Source organism: Nanorana parkeri, unplaced genomic scaffold (genome assembly GCF_000935625.1).
Source record: "Nanorana parkeri isolate BGI_ZX_2015 unplaced genomic scaffold, ASM93562v1 scaffold131, whole genome shotgun sequence".
Taxonomy (NCBI): Eukaryota; Metazoa; Chordata; class Amphibia; order Anura; family Dicroglossidae; genus Nanorana; species Nanorana parkeri.
In genome coordinates, this window is record NW_017306399.1 from 2,078,165 (window position 1) to 2,096,859 (window position 18,695).

Sequence of the window (18,695 nt, forward strand, 5' to 3'; positions counted from 1 at the left end):
ACAGCTTTTAAAGCGTCGCCTATGGCCAATTTTGGTATTATCGTTTTTTGAGGTTTTGCGTGCGCACGCAATTTTAAGGCTTGACATGTTTGGTGTCTTTTTACCCGACATGACCCCGTCTTTTATATTTTACCAAAAAATTGGGTAATGTTTTATCATTTAATATAGGGGAAACTGTTTTTTTTTAAAAATTTCGGTGATTTTTTTCCTTAATATAGTAAAAAAAATAAAAACCCCCCAGTGGTGAATAAATACCACCAAAAGAAAGCTCTATCTGTCCCCAAAAAAGGGTATAAAATTAATTTCAGTACAGCGCTGCATGACGGAATAAATGTCAGTCAAAGTACCGCAGCGCTGAATACTGAAAAATGGCCTGGATGGGAAGGGGGTTTAACACCGCGGATGTCAACTGGTTAAGGACGACATTGCAGTTACAATACCAATCATGAGAAGATGGTACGGCGGGTCCTGCTTATGATCTACAAATGATTGTCCATGGCTGCCATGCATATGGGTTCATTTCAAGGACTTCTGAAAGTGGTTTCCTGAAGCACAATTTATGGATGGATCACGAAACATCCAATCGGGGGAAGCCATAATTGCAGGGTATTCTGCTGGGTTGGAAACATTTGCATAAACCTCTTTTGAACTCTCCGGATATGTTAATGGGAAGGTGGGAATAGTTAGTTGGCCCAGCATGCACCGAGCGGCACAACCATATGCAAGTCTCCTCGCCTGTGTCTTTTGTTCTAGAGACAGATAATTTATATTCCGCTGTTCTGTGATTTGTGTTAATCAAATAATAGAAGTATCAGTTGTATAATAATTATCTCCTGTGATCCTTGCCACATCGGGGATCTCGCTTACACCGTTTTTTAATTAAAAATCTAACGTGCACAGCAGGATTGTAAACCTCTCCTTTTTGCTTCAATGGGCTAGATTCTAACTAAGATAGCGAGAGAGTTTTTAAAGGGAAATATTTAACGATTCCAAGTTTCTCCAAAGTTATTTTTAGACAGATTTGATCATGACGGTGTTTAGGAAAACCATTGGAAATGTTTTCTTTACACGGTAGTTCCTCTGTAAGCTTAGAAAACGTTGGCCTTTCAGCCAATGACTGCCAAGCAGTTGAGGGGCCAGTTCATATTTTGGTGCTCATAAAATCTGGTCGAGCCTTCAATAAACTCCGGCTCCAATATGGCTGCCTCCCCTGATTTTATAAACCTGGAATTAGGCTTTCATAATTGTAAACTGAACCAATATACTTTGCACAGGGGAAAAAACCTCAATGTTGTTCTGTGTTGTATGGAAAGTGTGTGTTTTTTTGTCTTTTTTCTTTTTCTGTATGTGTGTTTTAATAAACTTGAATATGAAAACTTGTAAACAGTCAGGAATGTGTAGGCCTGCGGCCACAATCTTTTAATTATATTTTCATATTCCCAATCAACGTTTTACAAAGACCCTCGTCGCTTGGAAAAGAGAAGACGGCCTAATTGGAGCTGGGTGAATTAGGCCTTTTGTACAAGTGGAAACCAGATTTTCTATAAAAGCAGAAAAAAAGAACATGAAATTGTGGTGGATATTAAAACATGTGTGCCATTGGAAAAGCCTGTCCCAAATTGATAACAGAAAAGCCAGAGCAAGCTGTAGTTCTCCCGGCCAGATGTCAGGCAGCTACTGTTGGGTTTTTAGCAATAGACATGGTCAGCACTGTTGACAAGGCTTGGCATTGTCTAGGGGCTGTTAGGATTACTAAATGTGCCCATACATAGGAAGAAATGGTCAAAAATACGTGTTTTAAAGATGAGCTGTAGTGCATTTGCAGAAGGTCAATATTTTCCTAAAAGTAATCGTGATCTAAATTTTACAATTTTTGTTGCTCCATATTTTCCTGACAGTTGCAGACTGGTACTTTTCCACCTCTAGTGCTGTGGTGGCCCACATAATAGGTACATGGTTCTCCAAGGGCAGTTCTGCACATATTTACTGTATGTAATGCTACAGAAAAGTGACCATAGTCCAAGACTGTGGATATGCTACAGGAGATTCCTAGACTAGGACATGCTACAAAATATGGTCCGAGACTGTGGACATTCTGCAGGACATGGTTAGAGACTGTGGACAAGCTGCAGGAGATGGGCAGAGACTGTGGACATGCTACAGCAGATGGCCAGCTGCTGTGGACAAGCTGCAGGAGATGGGCAGAGATTGTGGACAAGCTGCAGGAGATGGTCAGAGATTGTGGACATGTTACAGGAACACTAGGCACTTGTATACAACCCCCATATAGCATTGCTTGACTCTCAGAATCCAGGGTGAAAGTACCAACCGGTTTCCTGGACACTGGCTCTGACGCTAGGCCCTGTTACTTATTGTTGATCGGTGGAAATTCCTGTCATGGTCGTGGACCTAGAGTATGTAAAGGTGGACATGCACTGTAATATTTTCTTCAACCTGTGGGCTGAACAAAGAATATTCTTATTTAAGAATATTAAGAAAATATTCTTGGTTTCCTCCATCGACACTTATGAGCGAGGAATCTCACGCTGTCTTCATTGTATTCGGACAGCGACCACTGTCGGAATACCTGAACAGAGTCAACAGCTCATTGGCTGCCGCCTGTGTTCATTCGAAGATTTTCCAACTGGTTCCTTTGATCAGCTGATCGAGAGATGCCGGCCTAAAGGGTGCCAGCGGCACTCACTCTGTGAATTTCAGCCGGTTCCTCAAGAACCAGCCAAAATTTGCATAGTGTATGGCCACCTTAAGGCAAGGCACATAGGACAGCTTGACTTTTGGGCTTGCAGGAGAGCCATACAACGATCAGATGTGGAGTGAGGGCACCTTGAGTTACCATTCATAACAAGTAAAGATTTCAATAAAAATTGGCACACAGGTACACACCATAAGACCATTGGTAGTAAAACCAATATAGGCTTGGGTAGCCCATAACGATCTCTCTCTCTCTCTCTCTCTCTCTCTCGTAAAATTTTCCCTTGTGGTGTTGTGTGTAGGCGTCAGGCCTATTTAAGCTTCGTATCTGATCATCATTATTGTGATTGCGTACTGTTGTGCTAACAATGTTCCTTTGTATCTGATAAGAGTCGCCTACTCTCCTTGGAACTTTGCCCTGCTGGAAAAATGAAACAGAGGGAGCATTGTCGCAGTTATTTATCTGGTTTGATCTTGCGATCTGATATGAACGTGTCATAAATGTGTGTCTGGGCATCAGTGTTGGTTAGTCATACTATAATGAGATCTCTGGGTGTGGCATTTCTGTACATGGGTCTGTTGAATTGGGCATTTGGTGGCCCAGAGCAAATGAGCAGTCCCAAAAAAATATGCTTTGCTCATAGCGACAAAGTCCTACAGACGCACGCCAAAATCTTATGCAAAGCCTTCCTAGAAAAGCCAGGATTGTTATGGCCGCAGTGGAAGAAGGGGGAGAGGGGCTCAACTCCATATTATTGCCCATGGTTTTGGAATGGGTGTCCAGCGAACCTGTATAGTGCGGAAGTCAGATGTCCACAAATCCAATTCTCGCCAAATACAGGAAATATTTTTAGTAGAAAGGATATAAATCTATAGCTGGGTAATCTGGAGAGATTAGCTATGGCACGGGGCAAGATCACAGGGCCAAAGGAGGAAACTGGCAGTGCTAACATGTTGCTTTGTCAGGAACCTTAATCTTGGGACAGCGTCCAAATAAAGAAAGCCCCACCTCCACTCTTCTTTTTTTTTTTTTTTACTCACTCAAATGCTTTATAAAGCATTATTGTCAAATGCATACACTGCAAGCCACAGCACATAGCTCTCTGCCCAACAGTGCTCCTTCTCATTTGACGCATTTCACCCCAACAGGAACTAAGTCATATGACTTAAAGTGGAAATGCACCCTAGAATTACTCGATGAACATTAAACAGCCATGTACCTTGATACATGTATAGCACCATGTGTTTGACTTCTGTCCGCACCCCGGTTGTCTAGCAGTCGTCATTGAAATCTAGCCACCGTTTACGAGCTACACCATGCAACACAACTCATGTTGTTGCTAAAGCTGTCCACACACCTTACAATTTATCTGCAGATTTTCTGTGGTCAGATGGAAAAGGTGCAACAGATTCCTCCATCTACGCTTAACTGTGTGGATGGAGTAATCTCCACCTGGGCCAATCTGTTGCACTTTTTCCATCTGACCACAGAAAATCTGCAGATAAATTGTAAGGTGTGTGGCACCTTTAGCCTCCCCATGCTGTATACATCCTGTGATTTGCAAAGCCTTGCTCTTTCCACTGATGCTGTTATAGACTTGGATAGCATGAGGGGGGCCAGGCAACACTGTGATTTGCATGGTGTCACCAGTAAATGGCCAGTAGATTCCAATGCTGATTGGCGGATAACCAGAGCTCAGACAGCAATCAAACATTGTGCTTTACCAAGGTGTGTGTGTTAATGTTCATATTGTGATTCTAGGGTCAACTCCAATTTCAAGTAAACATACTTGGCTTGATTTAATCTTGTTTACCCCGCAGAACACTTAACAGCATGGATGGAGAAATCTCTACTGCCGGCTATTCTGTGTGTGACGCTGCTACACCTGCGGCTGCTTTGGAACAATGGTGAAGCTGAACAGTAACTGCATCTGATAGGATGCATTCACTGCCAATGCAATATTTTTGTCCCACTCTGCTCAGTTGTTTTTTTGTTGAGTTGGATAGTGCCTGCAGTGCCACATAAGGCTCGAATTTTGCTCAATTCAGCAGGATTTGGCTGAAATTCAAGCCATCTATTAGGCCTCTGTTGGTGCAACTTTTTTGTGCATCAAGAAAGAATTGCCCCCATCGAGTCGGCACTTGTGGTCAGTTCAATGAACCAGAAGACTGCTGGGAGCAGTATGAGGGTCACTTATATTTGGAGAACAAACTGTGGTGCATGTTGGAGCTTCTAAAGATGTATGTGTGCACATACATTTCCTATCATTCATGGTCCATATCTGTTGACCTGGTAAACCAGTCCATTCCTCCCTCTCATTTTTTTAACCCGCACTCGGCACTTGTGGTTGTTTGAGTGAACCAGAAGCAGCATGAGGGCCGCTTATATTTGAGGGACAAACTCTTGTGACCGTTGGAGCTTCTAAAGGTGCAATGTTCACCCACCTTTCCCATCGTTCATGGTCCAACATCTGTTGACATGGTCAACCAAATCTGTTCCTCCCGCTCATTTTCTAACCCGCACTCTGTATATGACGGCCGGTGTCTGGTTGTTGCCTTTTACTGATGGATCTCCTCCAGCCCTGACTTTGAATGGGAGATGTGATTTCTCCATCGCTGAGCCGTTAGGCCTTGTTCACACCAAGCGCGTTCCAAGAGCAGAGCAGTTACAGACCGGCGCAAAACTGCGTCCAATGTATTCCAATGGTATTTTTAGCTCCAGTTCACATCGCAGCGTTCCGTTCCAGAGCAAGCAAAAAAAACTGCAGCAGACCCTATTTTACCTGCTGTGGAACCCATGCAAATGCATACAAATGCCCTTGAACGGACTGAAAGCCCATTTTAAACTACAAAATAAAATAATTTTTGTTTACCAAAAACGGCCTGGAACGCATCAGAAACGCGGCACAACCCACTGCACGTGCAGAAACTCATGCAGATCTACTCTGCATTTGGTGTGAATAAGGCCTTAGTGAGAATTTTCCTTTTTCGCCCCCAATACAAGCGTTTGACTAAAATCTCTTCCAGCTGTGTATGAGGAGATTGTTATTTTTCTTCAAGCCGTCCGCTCCCCGAAGACAATTTGTCTCATACAACAGATCTTGGCAAGAATATCTGCATTGGCCGGCTTCATTTTTACCTTCATTTTTTATAGGCTGTTCTCGTAGAATTAAGAACGATGTACAATACAGTCAGTGAAACATTGAACCATTATTTGTTAAAATGTATCTCCAACTTTTAGCAAAGTTCCAGCCATACCATTTTTGAATGCATGCTGCTTATTAAATGGTGTTGTGATGATATGCAAGATGAATTACACCCAAGTCACCCCATTTCTTTTCTTCAGCCTTGAGGCTGTCCACCTTTTTTTTGTTCTTTTGTACTCAGACCAGCAGTATTGATCCTTTGCTGTTATGTGAAGGATGAAAACAGAGTTTTGTCTCTTCTTTTTATGAAATGAAAGCTGCACAGTGGCTTAGTGGTTAGCACCTGCCTTGCAGCAGTGGGGGTCCCCAGTTTGAATCGCCGTCGGGACACTAACTGCAAGGAGTTTGCATGTTTTCGCTGTGCTTGTGTGGGTTTCCGCCAGGTACTGCGGTCTCCTCCCACACTCCAACAGACATGCTGGAAGGCTCCTGTCTAAAATTCACACCAACACGATGTTGAAATGGAAACATTGGTGGCTAGTTTTATTATAAAGAGCAGTGCCATGAATGGGAGTGTATCCTGTGGTTGATGGAACTTTGGTCTTTTCAGGTGGCTGTACATAGGTAGATTTCTCTCATTCGTCCCTTGGTTTTCCCATCCTGTTGACAATCTCCATTGCTGGCTATTGTATTCAGCAGCTGCTGGTGTCGGCTGTCTGAACAGTGACTGTAGCTGACTGTTCACCCCACAATGTGTTGCAGACATGGCCACCCACAGCTCGCATTTTGACCGATTCATAAGAATCGGATGAAATTCTCGCCATGTCTGGCTGGCTTTAGGCCGGCACGTAGTACAAAAGTCACTCGCACTCCAGTGAGAATTTCAGTCAATGTTCTTTATTGACAAAAGAATTGACGCGTTGTATAGCTATATGATGTGACAAATTCTTTTGTCAATAAGGAACATTGACTGCAATTCGCATTGGAGTGCGAGTGACTTTTCTATTACGTGACACTGATCTGCAGAGGCATCTGCTGTCCTCATCACCCACCCATTATCTTTGGGTTATATCCGGTCAGGAGTGCGATGGGATCTACTTGAATGGCTTTAGGCCGGCTTCACGCCTGTGCGTTTCAGTAGCACCAGATCAGAATAATAATGATGACAAAATATTAAGTAGACCTTTGCAATACATTTACATTTCCTCATGTTTTGTCTATTAAAAGATGCTACAAGTACAGAATAATGATTGTTTATCTGCCAAGAATCCAGTGAGCATCTACAGTTGGGTGAAAGAAAGTACACCGTCTGAATTCCCTGATCCAAGATCATTGCTTATGTCTTGCCTCCTTGGCATTGTGTTAGCACACACCTGAATGCTCCAGACCAGCAAACTGTTAAAACCTCAGCTTTTATAGAGCTGGTCAGATATGCTGATGGTCAATTAATCAAGAACATTTAATCAGCAGCGCCTGGATGTTACTTCGCCTCTTAATGCCTATAGAAGCAGTAAGGGTGTACTTACTTTTTCACACATAACTTCTCCATGTTGGCTTTATGTTTGTAAAATAAATAATGACTGTAATATGTCATGTGGTGTTGTTCATCTGAGGTCATTTTTACCTAATTCCAAGAAGGATGATTTTTAAATATGTCCTGATACTTAAAACCAAAGAATTCAAAAAGAGGGTGTACTTTCTTTTTCACATGACTGGAACTTCTATAATTAGCTGCCTCTGCTGCACTGAAATCCCAGTCGGTGTTATCAGCCCTCTCTCAGCTCTCCCCTGTTACATTAAAGAACGTCTCACCGTCATGGTGATGAGAAGAGAGGAGGGGTGTTCTATAGTCCAGCAGAAGTGAACTGGGCAGCACTGACAACACTGCAGCAGAAACCGCAATATCCGCTCACTACGGGAAGTAGCCAAGAGCCCACAGGATTTCTAGCACAACATGTATTCTTCTGTACCTGCAGGATGGCGTACAGTTTAAAGAGTCGGGGCCTGTGCACACCTAGGCGACACCTCACCGTGCGGGAATTGTGCACGATTGCCGCACGGTCAGGAGTCGCCAAGGTGTGAACCGATCGAGCTGTGGGTGCCATTATTTTCTAATGGTACCCCAGTCGTGCCGGGCGGATCGCACTGTTTCCCACCGCGATTCCGCCCGTGCTTCTGAACACAGCAGCGTGGCATGTATTGCAAAAAAAAAGGTACTTGTACCTTTTTTTTTCTGCGATTGCTGTGCGGATGTCACCCCTTTGAAATCAATGGGGCCGCACGGCAATTACTGCCTGCATTGTGCAGGACTGCGCGATCCCGGAGGTCTGCATCGGACTTGAGCAAAATTTGTTGGTTTTTTTTGCATTGAAGTTTCTTTGGGGCCCATAGGAAATTAATGGAAGCGCCCCCAAAACTCCCCCGCATTAATGTGCACCCCATATGTCCAATGTGTGTCATTGCACATTAAAACTCACATGGATAGTGTGATGACACCTTGGATGTTGCCTGCAAGTCTTAGATTGCCTCAGATGCCGCAGGCCCAGTACATTTTGTCACTGGTGGGCACCCCGGTTGGCAGAGTGCTCGAAGGCCAAGTGGGAGCCTGTCTTATGTCATGGAGGCGCCGGATGTTCTTCTGTGGACTGGAATGGCGATCTGAACACGGCCGAATGTAGAAATCCCCGTTATGAAGCTTTCAATAACCCTTCAGTGTTTGTGAGGCAGTTTTCTGTCCCTAATAGCGAGCAGCGATGTTCTCCCCGCGGTCCCCCCAGCACAGTGCTCATCGGTTTTATTTTAATGCTGTGGATGAGAGCTGTGTAAAGGGTCGCCTGCTAGCGGTGTGACCAGCTCTGCTTTAGTCAAATTACATATCTGAATCCTCTCCAACATGTGGTACCTATTTCCCTGGCCTTTCGCCTCCGCCTAATCTCTGCCGGTAACCCTCTGCCTCACTGATTACTTCTTGGCAATTTTTCAGAAGCCTTTCTGTCCCTGATTGCGCAGAATAAAAAACGACTAAGGCTCACAGGGACTTTTAACTGTTTCCTGATTTAGGGCTAGGTTAACACCTGGGCGACTCCTGACCACGCGTCAATTGTGCACAAAACTGAGTCGGCCACCGCAGGCAATCTTGCGTGTGTTGCAAAAAAAGGTACTTGTACCCCCCCCTTTTTTTGTTTTTTTTTGCACTCGCCATGCGGATGTCGCCACATTGAATGCAATGGGGGCGCGTGGCAACCGCTCTGTGCACTAGCACACGATCGCGCTTCCCAGGTGTCATACAGGAGTGTACCCAGCCTAAGATTTGACTCCTTAGTTAAGCGTCACTTTAACAACAATGCATCTTATTTGTGTATCACTCGGCTGTAGATCCTCCAACCATCTCTGGATTGGTGCTGACACTGTCCTTCCTTCTGGAGGGGGGCTACTTTTGTTCTCCATGGTCCCTGTGTGTGTTGTAAAGTAGTCACCGCTCCAAGCTCGCTCCCGGGATGGACTACAATCTCAGGTTTAGTTTACTAATTTATGTTGAGATTATAGTCCATCCCGGGAGCGAGCTTGGAGCGGTGACTACTTTACAACACACACAGGGACCATGGGGAACAAAAGTAGCCCCCCTCCAGAAGGAAGGACAGTGTCAGCACCAATTCAGAGATGATTGGAGGATCTACAGCCGAGGGATACACAAATAAGATACATTTTTCTTAATCGTAGAATGCAATTTTAAGATTTAACTCCTGAATTTAGTGTCACTTTAAGTTTATTTTTTTTAAAAATACTTTTATTATGATATTTTCCCCAGTTATGTTTTCACAAGTCGAAAAAAAATGACATTTTCTTCTCTCGGCTTCCCCTGTAAACCATGGAGCCGGGCATGTTTCTGGCACTTTGCATGCAATTATTTTGTAGCCTTGGGGAAGAACTGAGAGACGTTATCTGCGAACTCCTGCTTGCCTGGGACTTTCATTTTTTTTTCTCTTCCCCTTCGTCCATAAAATGGTGCATTTCTTATTTAACACGAATTTTACTGGTTTTGGGCCATCTGTAAAAAAAAAAAAAAATGGCAGTTTTGCTAATAGGTTTTTGGTTTTTTTTTACCTCGGCGGAGCAAGTTTAATGAAAACCAGAATGCCGCTGTGCTGGAAAGAGTTCAAAGATTGGACAGTAGTTGTTCTTATTTTGAAGCCGTGTTGGTTAAATGAGGCTTTCGGGCCTACTTAGGGATGTTAATGGTTGGTGTCGAACATTCCCGACATTTAACAAATTTGTTTAGGTTAGAGAGGAACTGGTGTATGGGGAAAATGGTGCATTTCAGGCGAGTGCGATGTTTTGATGTTGGCCATTGTAACGGTTTACCTTTTAGGCTGGATTCATATATTTTTGTGCATGTTTTTAATAAGTTTTAAAAGTAATGCATTTTCATACACTACCATTATCATTAAAGGAGAACTATGGGGTCAGGGCTTTTCCCCATAGTTCTCCTTAGGGTAACGGGAGGACACAAACTACCATCCTCCCGTCACCCTAGGCTCAGTATACCGCGAGCTGCTGCTCGGTATACCTCCCCTTCCCGCCAGTCAGCGCTGGCGGATTGGAGCGGGGAGGGGGGGAATCCAGCCCCTCCCCTGTCACGGCAGAGAGCTGTGACAGGATCGAGAGGTGAGCGAACGCCGGTATGTGTTCGCTCACCTCCCGATCTACTGAGCCAACCTGTGACAGTGTCATTGTCACAGGTCGGCTAGAACTATGAGGTGAGTGAAAAGCACTCACCTCATAGTTCTCCTTTAATGCGGCCCTATAATACATACTGATGCAACAAAAGAAAAAGAACACAAAAGGGGGGGGGGGGGAGATCAATAAAGGCTTAGCATAATTTTTCTGGCGGTTTGGACCTTTTTAGAAGGTTCTGCACCAAATTAAAAAAAAGCCCTCTATGGCTGTGACAGAATCAGAGAATTATGGACAGTTTAGATTTGCAAACTGGCAGTAATTAAGACGTGGCATACTGAGAGACACCATTGCACAGAGGCATGTATGTGCTGGAAGCTGTCATAAATATGATCGCTTCCCATTCATTGGTTGCTAGGACACCAGGATGCTGGAGTCCTAGCAACCATTTATGCAATTCCTGCCCCATTCTGGAGATTCCCCAGCCAGGAGCTTAATGTAAACAAAGGGGCTGGGTATGCTGGTTGAAATCCTGATGTCATACAGCATTCCACGCCTCATTAACTATCAGCTGTTGGCAAGGGAAACTCCTGGCCGGCAGCTCAATGGGGCCAGGGTTGAGTCTCTGGGAGCCTTCGACTGCACAGCCAACAACGTCTTGGCAACCAGTGATGTGGCTAAGTAGACAGAGCCTGATGGGGATGCAGAGGAACTAGTTTCCCATCAGGTCCACTCAGGTTGCTGATTGACAGCAGGTAGTGGACAGATTCCATAGCCAACAGCCTCTTCACAACCATTGAATGTGGCTAAGTGGGTAGAGCCTGATGGGGATGCCAAGGGACTAGTTCCCCATCAGGTCCGCTCTGCTGGTGATTGACAGCAGGCAAATTCCATAGCCAACAGCCAGCTGGCTATAGGACCCGCACACTGCCTTCTGTCGATCAGTAGCAGAGCGGACCTGATGGGGAACTAGTACCTCAACATCAGGCTTCGTCCTGCACTGTCGGCATCATTGGTTGTTAAGGAAGCTGTCGCCCTCCTCCCTCTTCCACCTGCAGTCCTGCTGCACTTTCTGCAGCCTCCTATCAGCAGGTCCGTAGCACCATAGAGACGTGGGGCTGGAAGAAGACTTTGCAGGGGCCCGTGCACTGATTGTTAATTGCAAACCAACCCAACCCCCCCCAAAAAAAAGTAAATTCACAATGAGCATGAAATCAGTGATGCTGCATTTGCGTAAGAGGATTTGTCCTTTAAATACATATATTTGGGGCTGTGAGGTTTATTGTTACATTTTTGGATGCAGAAGAGGCAGCGAGTATAAACCCCTGTAATCCACATATTGCCTGCGTTTCCTGGGATCTGTTGAACAGAAAAGATGTATTGCTGCCTCTGGATCCCAGAGTTTATACATATAATATTCCCCACATCACAGCTGAACAAAGAGCAGAGATCGAATCTCGTGCACTTTTCAGATTAACATTCACATGATGTAATGCGATGTAGTTATGCTTGATGTTAGATTAGGGTCGTAAAACATCATAAAACCTCCTAGAATCCACTTTTGTTGCTCACATTCGTTACTGAGTAATTAGCAGTAGAAACTCTCTAATTTTGGTGTTCTCTGTGTAAAAGGTTCAATCCACCCCAAACATGATGCAGGCTGCATATCCTAAAGCAAAAGAAAAATCTCTAACAAGATGTGTACGAGTTCTCCTTAGAGGATGAAGACGTGCTGCAGTATTTCATTTAGAGGGGTGGAAAAAGGTCATCCATAGCAGTGGTAATCATGGTGTGGTGTGTGTACCCCCCGGGGGTACATCTGACGGGTTCAAAGGGTGCAGCCAGTGCTCAGATTATACTCATTATTCTCGTGCGGAAGCTTGCTGGATATTTTTAGTGAATTTAAGTTCAGGTTATATTACAAGCAAAATTAATTCCTTGTTATGTAGTGATATAAATATGGAGGGTGTGGAGACAATAAATGCGCACACTGTGGAGGGACTTGGAGATAAAATGTATACACCCCCGGGGGGTACATCACTTACCATTTGTGGGTTTAAAATGATACAATATGGTAACGTTGTGAGACACTACTTTATAAAATAGGTATAAACTCTTCATAACGTTTAGGCCCCATTCACACTGAGCGATTTACCGTGCGATATCGCTCTCCAATGCATCTCAATGGGGCTCTATCCGTCGCGGGTCGTGCGTCGCTACAGCAGGACCCTTTTTTAAGCGGATTTTGCCGCGACTCTAGCTTGCTCAATGCAAGCATTTGCGCGATATCGCGCAAAATGCAAATTGTGCGACAAACGCGCGATTTGCGAATCGCTCAGTGTGAATGGGGCCTTAGATTGCTGAAACACTGGGGGGAAATTTATCAAAACTGGAGCAGTTGCCCATGGCAACCAATCAGCTTCTCTCCCTAGTTTTTTCAGTGAAAAGAGAACTGGGGTGAGTGGTTTTCCCCATAGTTCTATTAAGGCTCAAGGGAGGACATAAACTGGCATCCTCCCGTGACCCAAAGCTCAGTATATCGCGGGCTACAGCTCGGAGTATACTGAGACCGCTGCAGCAGGGACGGATCCCGACATTACTGTAGAGATCCACCCAGCTGCGTGAGTGACAGCTGGCTCTGCCTATCTAGAGGCAGAGCCCGCTGTACCCGCCCCCTCCCCCGTCCGTTCCGCCAGTCAGCGCTGGAGGATCGGAGCGGGGAAGGGGGGGGGGGGGTTTCCCTGCAGGACTGACCACGGCTCTCTACAGGGAGATGATCGAGAAGTGAGCGAGCGACGGTATGTGTTCTCTCACTTCCCGATCTATTGAGCCAACTTGTGACAGTTTCATTGTCACAGGTCGGCTATCACTGAGTGATTTTCACTCACCGCATAGTTCTCTAAGGTTTGGAAATGAAAGAGAGAAGCTGATTGGTTGCCATGCACAGCTGCTCCAGATTTTGTCTGCTCCAGTTTTGATAATTTCCCCCCAATGTGCCATAAACAAACAATTGCCCACTTTTTTCCCCTCCTAATAAAAGACTGTTTGCAGGCACTTCCTGTCTACATGCACTCCGGCAATGGTTGTATGTCATTTCTGAGGGTGGGTTTCGCAATGGTGCCAACAGTGGACCATGCCTGGGTAAAGTGTGATGAAACCACCACTTGTAGTCCAGATCTGGCAGCCTTGTGATGGACTGACAACGAATACGCACAACTGGGACATGGGCACAGAGCGTCATCACTCTATAACAGGAAGTGCCTGAAGAAGGAGCTTCATGGCAGGGTCATCAGGGATTATTTCAATGAAAAATGGTGATTTAAAGTGAAGCAGTGCCCAGATCATGCACAGTAATGTATTTACATATCCCGAGTGAGCTGTAGAATTATTGTAAAACAAGCCCCCATTCGCCTTCGTGTCTATAAGCATTGTGGAGAAAGTTCACAAGCTGTGTGTTTATCTATGGGGGAAGACTCTTGATCAGGGCTGTCCTGGCCTTATTTGCTGCCTGAAGGAGGCTGTGCTGTCAGCCGGGTGGGAGGTGGCGGGTGGTCAAGCTGTCAGCTTGGGTGTGAGGCTGCCCGCTGAGCTGTCCCCAAGGGGGATGGTGGGGGGCTGCTGTTGCCTGTGCTGCTGCCCCCCCACTGAGATGTTGCTTGAGGCTACTGCCCGTGCGCTTGATGAGCTGTCAGCCAGCGTGTGTTTCTGCTGTTAGGAACAGGATTTGGGGCTCATTCACACCAGTGGGCGCTCGTTATGCTTTTTTATGACTCATGTCTGCTGGTGTGATGCATTGTTACAGTGCATCGCAATGTTTTTTAACTTTATCGAAACATCACAAAGTGACGTTTTATTAATGTCTATGCACTGCAGCATGTTTCGACGCCTTGTAGTGTGAAGGAGGCTGCAGTCACGGTACGGGTATTCTGGCAGTGACTGCAGCTGATGCAAGAGCCCAGCTGGAGGGATTCTGGCTGGAGTAATCTGTTAAATCTGCAAACAAAAAAATATCTGCTAGTTTGGGGGGTGGGTGGCTCCTCGAACCCTCCAGCTGTGCTTTCACTACAAATCCCATTGTGGCTCTGGGAGTCGTGCCCGTAACTGTCAGTCTTACAATTCATCGTGGGACTTGTAGTTCCACAACAGCTGGAGGGCCGGAGTTGTCCACCCCTGTACTAGTGTATGGTCAACTTTTTAGATGCTTGTTTCCGGGTCGGAATTGAACGGCCTCGAGTTCTGGGAGTTGTAGTTCATTACCTGTAGAGCTGTCAATAAAAGCAGACTCTGGTCTGTGATTCTGAAGTGCTCACTGTTATTTCTTTTTGTGTTTCAGAAAATCTTCAACTCGTTTGTATATACAGAGAAGATTTCCAACGGAGAGAGTGAAGTGCAGCAAGTAAGTCTTTTTGGAATATTGATCATTAACCGTATTGTGCAGGTTTGTGTATGATGAGTGTGCTGGGTAAATGCCCCCCGGGGGTGGGTGGGTAAGGGGGCAGGCAGGTGACAATTCAGGAGAACGTATTTAGCCCATTAGCTTTTCACTAACAGCAGTTGGCTGGGTGTCCGCTGAGTCCATAGACTTGGCAATTGTCGTCTGGGGGCAGTGGCGGAACAACCATGTGTGTGGGGGGGTGTACAGGGACAATGATGGCATGCTTGGACTTGTAGTTCCTTAGCTGATATACATGTGTGGGGGTTGGAGGTACAGGTCTAGTGGAGGTTTATATAATATGGGGGGGGCGAAAAAAAATGTTCTGCCCCGGGCGCCCATAACTCTGGTTACGCCACTGTCTGGGTGTGTGGAAATTGGCCAGAATGTGTGGCAGACTTCGAAAGTCTCCGGTGGGCATCGGTCCTGATTTGTGTTACAGATAATTGCACAAGCTGTGATTATATCCGAGCCCCGGCCTTCCCTTCAGTCTTGCACAGTTTGTACCGGCTCCTCTCCTGGACTGAAATTGCTTCCTTATATACTCAGGCTCAGCTTCCTGCTTTGCTGCACTACACAATGGTTGCGCTTTACAGCTCCTTCCCAGAAAGCACGTCTAGGACGCATAGAAAGCAATGCTCTCCCTGTGTGGCTAATATGGTATAGCTGAACTCCGGCCTCCCCTTCAGTCTTGCACAGTTTTGTACCTCTCCCGGACTGAAATGTAGCGCCTCCTCTCCCGGACTGAAATGTAGCGCCTCCTCTCCCGGACTGAAATGTAGCGCCTCCTCTCCCGGACTGAAATGTAGCGCCTCCTCTCCCGGACTGAAATGTAGCGCCTCCTCTCCCGGACTGAAATGTAGCGCCTCCTCTCCCGGACTGAAATGTAGCGCCTCCTCTCCCGGACTGAAATGTAGCGCCTCCTCTCCCGGACTGAAATGTAAGGAATGTGGCGGCTCCTCTCCCGGACTGAAATGTAGCGCCTCCTCTCCCGGACTGAAATGTAGCGCCTCCTCTCCCGGACTGAAATGTAGCGCCTCCTCTCCCGGACTGAAATGTAGCGCCTCCTTTCTGAACAATGCGCCGATACTTTCCGAGTGCCGACAACACTTGGTGGGATCAGCCATTGAAATAGCGGCTGAGTAGCGTTGTCAGCCCGGCACCGCAAGATTGCGGAAGGCAAGATCTTAGTTTATTTGCATGAACCAAAACTGATATAAATTGTCATTCTAGGAATGTGAATAGATGATGGAAGTCTCGCTTTGCCCAGAGACGCACTTTAAATGAAATGCCAAGTACACGGAACCTGATGTATCTGCTCATGGAAGATTTTTTTTATTTGTCATGACTGAAGATCTTCCAGAATCTGAAGATCATTAACTGTTCCCTTTTGTAAGATCTCAGTCTCGGTCCCATGATTCCAGAACATTTCCCACAACAAACGCCCGCTCTGTAATAATTTTCACCCACGTAACAGAGCTTGGAGCAGCCCAAGAGAGAATATAAATAAATCAACATTCATAGCGAGTTCCCATCATGGCATTCCTCCAGACCGACAGAGATCCTGTTACCGAAATGTTTGCTGACCTCCGACCTCCGGCGTTTGGAGCCAGATGAGCTGCGCTGGCCGGGGAAGGGTTAAAGCACTTGTCCCGAAGTGTGTTTTCCCCCCAAGTTAGGCCCCGTAATCTGACACTGTGTAAACCGAGGCCGGTGAGATCACCCAGAGCCAGCAGGAACGTCTTTCAGTGCCGAGGAGGCCGCAGAGCGCAGCTTTTACAAGGCCAGATGTGATTATAAACAAGCAATGGAGTAAAATCCGGGCCTAGTCTGTCATTCAGCAGAGTGTTGGAGTTTACCAGAGATTGACGGATTGGCCCGAGCCGTCTTAAATCACAAGTATGCTTTCTTTTCCATCATGCAGCGGAACCAACCCGATCTCTAAAATCTCATGTACGCTTTAAAATGCTAACGTGCTTTTCAAAGTTGTTTTCAGTCTTTCTGCAGCTTTTGTTAACCACTTCGCTCGGGGTAGGGTTGCCAGGTGTCAGGGATTCACCCGGACAGTCCAGGTTGCGAGTGATGTGTCCAGGTCTCATGGGAGCTGAAACGTGGGCACCAGATGTCAGGTAGACGGGGCAATCAGATTTAAGATAGGGGCTACTGGCCCCCCGCTGAAAATAGGCTTGACTGTGATATTTCATATGAATAACCCATGACTCATTCTTATGTAAATATCACAATTGATATCCAAATTCTGCACCTCCTCGCATTGCTGGTCAGTGTGACAACCTCTGTAACATTGCTGGCCGGTGTATATACCTCTGTAACATTGCTGGCCAGTGTATATACCTCTGTGACATTGCTAGTCATGTTGAATACCTGCGTTACATTGGTGGTCAGTGTAAAGGTGCCCATACACCTGCCGATTATCGTACGACGATCGAGGGTGATCCCGCAATCGTACAATAATTGGCAGGTGTATGGGCACCTTTCCTCTTCCTAGCACTCTGGAAAACCCGCCAAAAAACAGTATTTGATGAAAGAGGGAAACAAAACAAAAAGACACATTGCGTCAAAGTGCATGCACTCCAGCAATGTCTGCATAACATTTCCCAAGGCGGGTTTCCTGATGGTGACAACAGTGGACAATGCTTGTGTAATGTCCGTGTGCTGAATCGGCCACTTATAGCCTTCTTTGGGAACCCGTGTCAGTGTGACAACACAGAAAACAACAGCCAGAAAACCGGCACACAGCGTTGTCACCCAGGAAGTGTATGAACAAGGAGCTTATGACCCACAATAATGAAAGCTGCATATTTAAAAAATTACTCTTAAAATGACATGAGCATGTTAGAGCTTCTATGAGATTTTAGTGATTGGGTTTATATCTGGTTTACCCCCTCCCACCCCCCACCCCGAGTATTATTAGAATAAATGTATTTTTGAGAGGGGCTTATTAAGGTAAAAGGGGAATACTGACCGGGCGCATGAGACGGAAGCCACTTTGTAGCTGCACACTCAGCCATTGCCAGTCTGGGTGCGCGCGGCGCTGCTCGCTGCAGCCTCGGCCTACATTAAAATTATTTCCCTTGCAAATGCATTTTGTAAAGCGGCTGATTTATCATGTGCCAAAATCTGCTCTTGTATTCCTGCTATTTAATTTAAATTAGTTTCTGCTTCACTATAGGATTAAGGTTTGAGTGTTGATATCTTTAAAGCTTTACACCAGCTAGCCGGGGGTTATTTATGAGACTCTCTTAACCTGTTTGTTCCAAGTCAACGGCGGCTGTTAATTCTTCACCGCAGAAACCGTTTTCCACCGCCGACCTCGGCCGTAATGTTAAAATCTTCCCCAAGTTGTGCCGGGTGCTGCTTAGAGGGGATCGAGGTGTCATTTTATCCGCGGTAAAAAAAAAAAAACGCCCAACAAACGCGCTTTTCCAAGGGCTACTTGGCTGTATCCCAATTGGATATGCGCGGCAAAGCTCCTGTACTTCTTTGGGCGTAGGGCGTTTTGGAGAGCGTTCCAACACGCTGTAAGAAACGCCCAGGTGGGAACCATACCCATAGGAAATCATTGGTTTTCACATGTTGAGCGTTTTACAGAGCGTAGGAACGCACTGTAAAACGCCCAGGTGTGAACCAGGCCTAAGGAAAGGCTGCTCTGAGAAGAGTTTCTTGACGGGCCGTTTGGCCAGTATATCTACTTGAAAAGACTCCCCCCTCCC

General features: G+C 45.9%; 1 protein-coding gene across 1 annotated transcript in view; it reads left to right on the forward strand.

The window, feature by feature from the left end:
- The window catches only part of CACHD1 (cache domain containing 1), a 119,621-nt gene that overhangs the window by 41,060 nt on the left and 59,866 nt on the right, over positions 1-18,695 (forward strand). Inside the window, exon 2 of the mRNA XM_018553869.1 lies at positions 14,866-14,928. Coding sequence (XP_018409371.1) covers positions 14,866-14,928 — 63 coding nt within the window. The remainder of the gene's footprint in view (positions 1-14,865; positions 14,929-18,695) is intronic.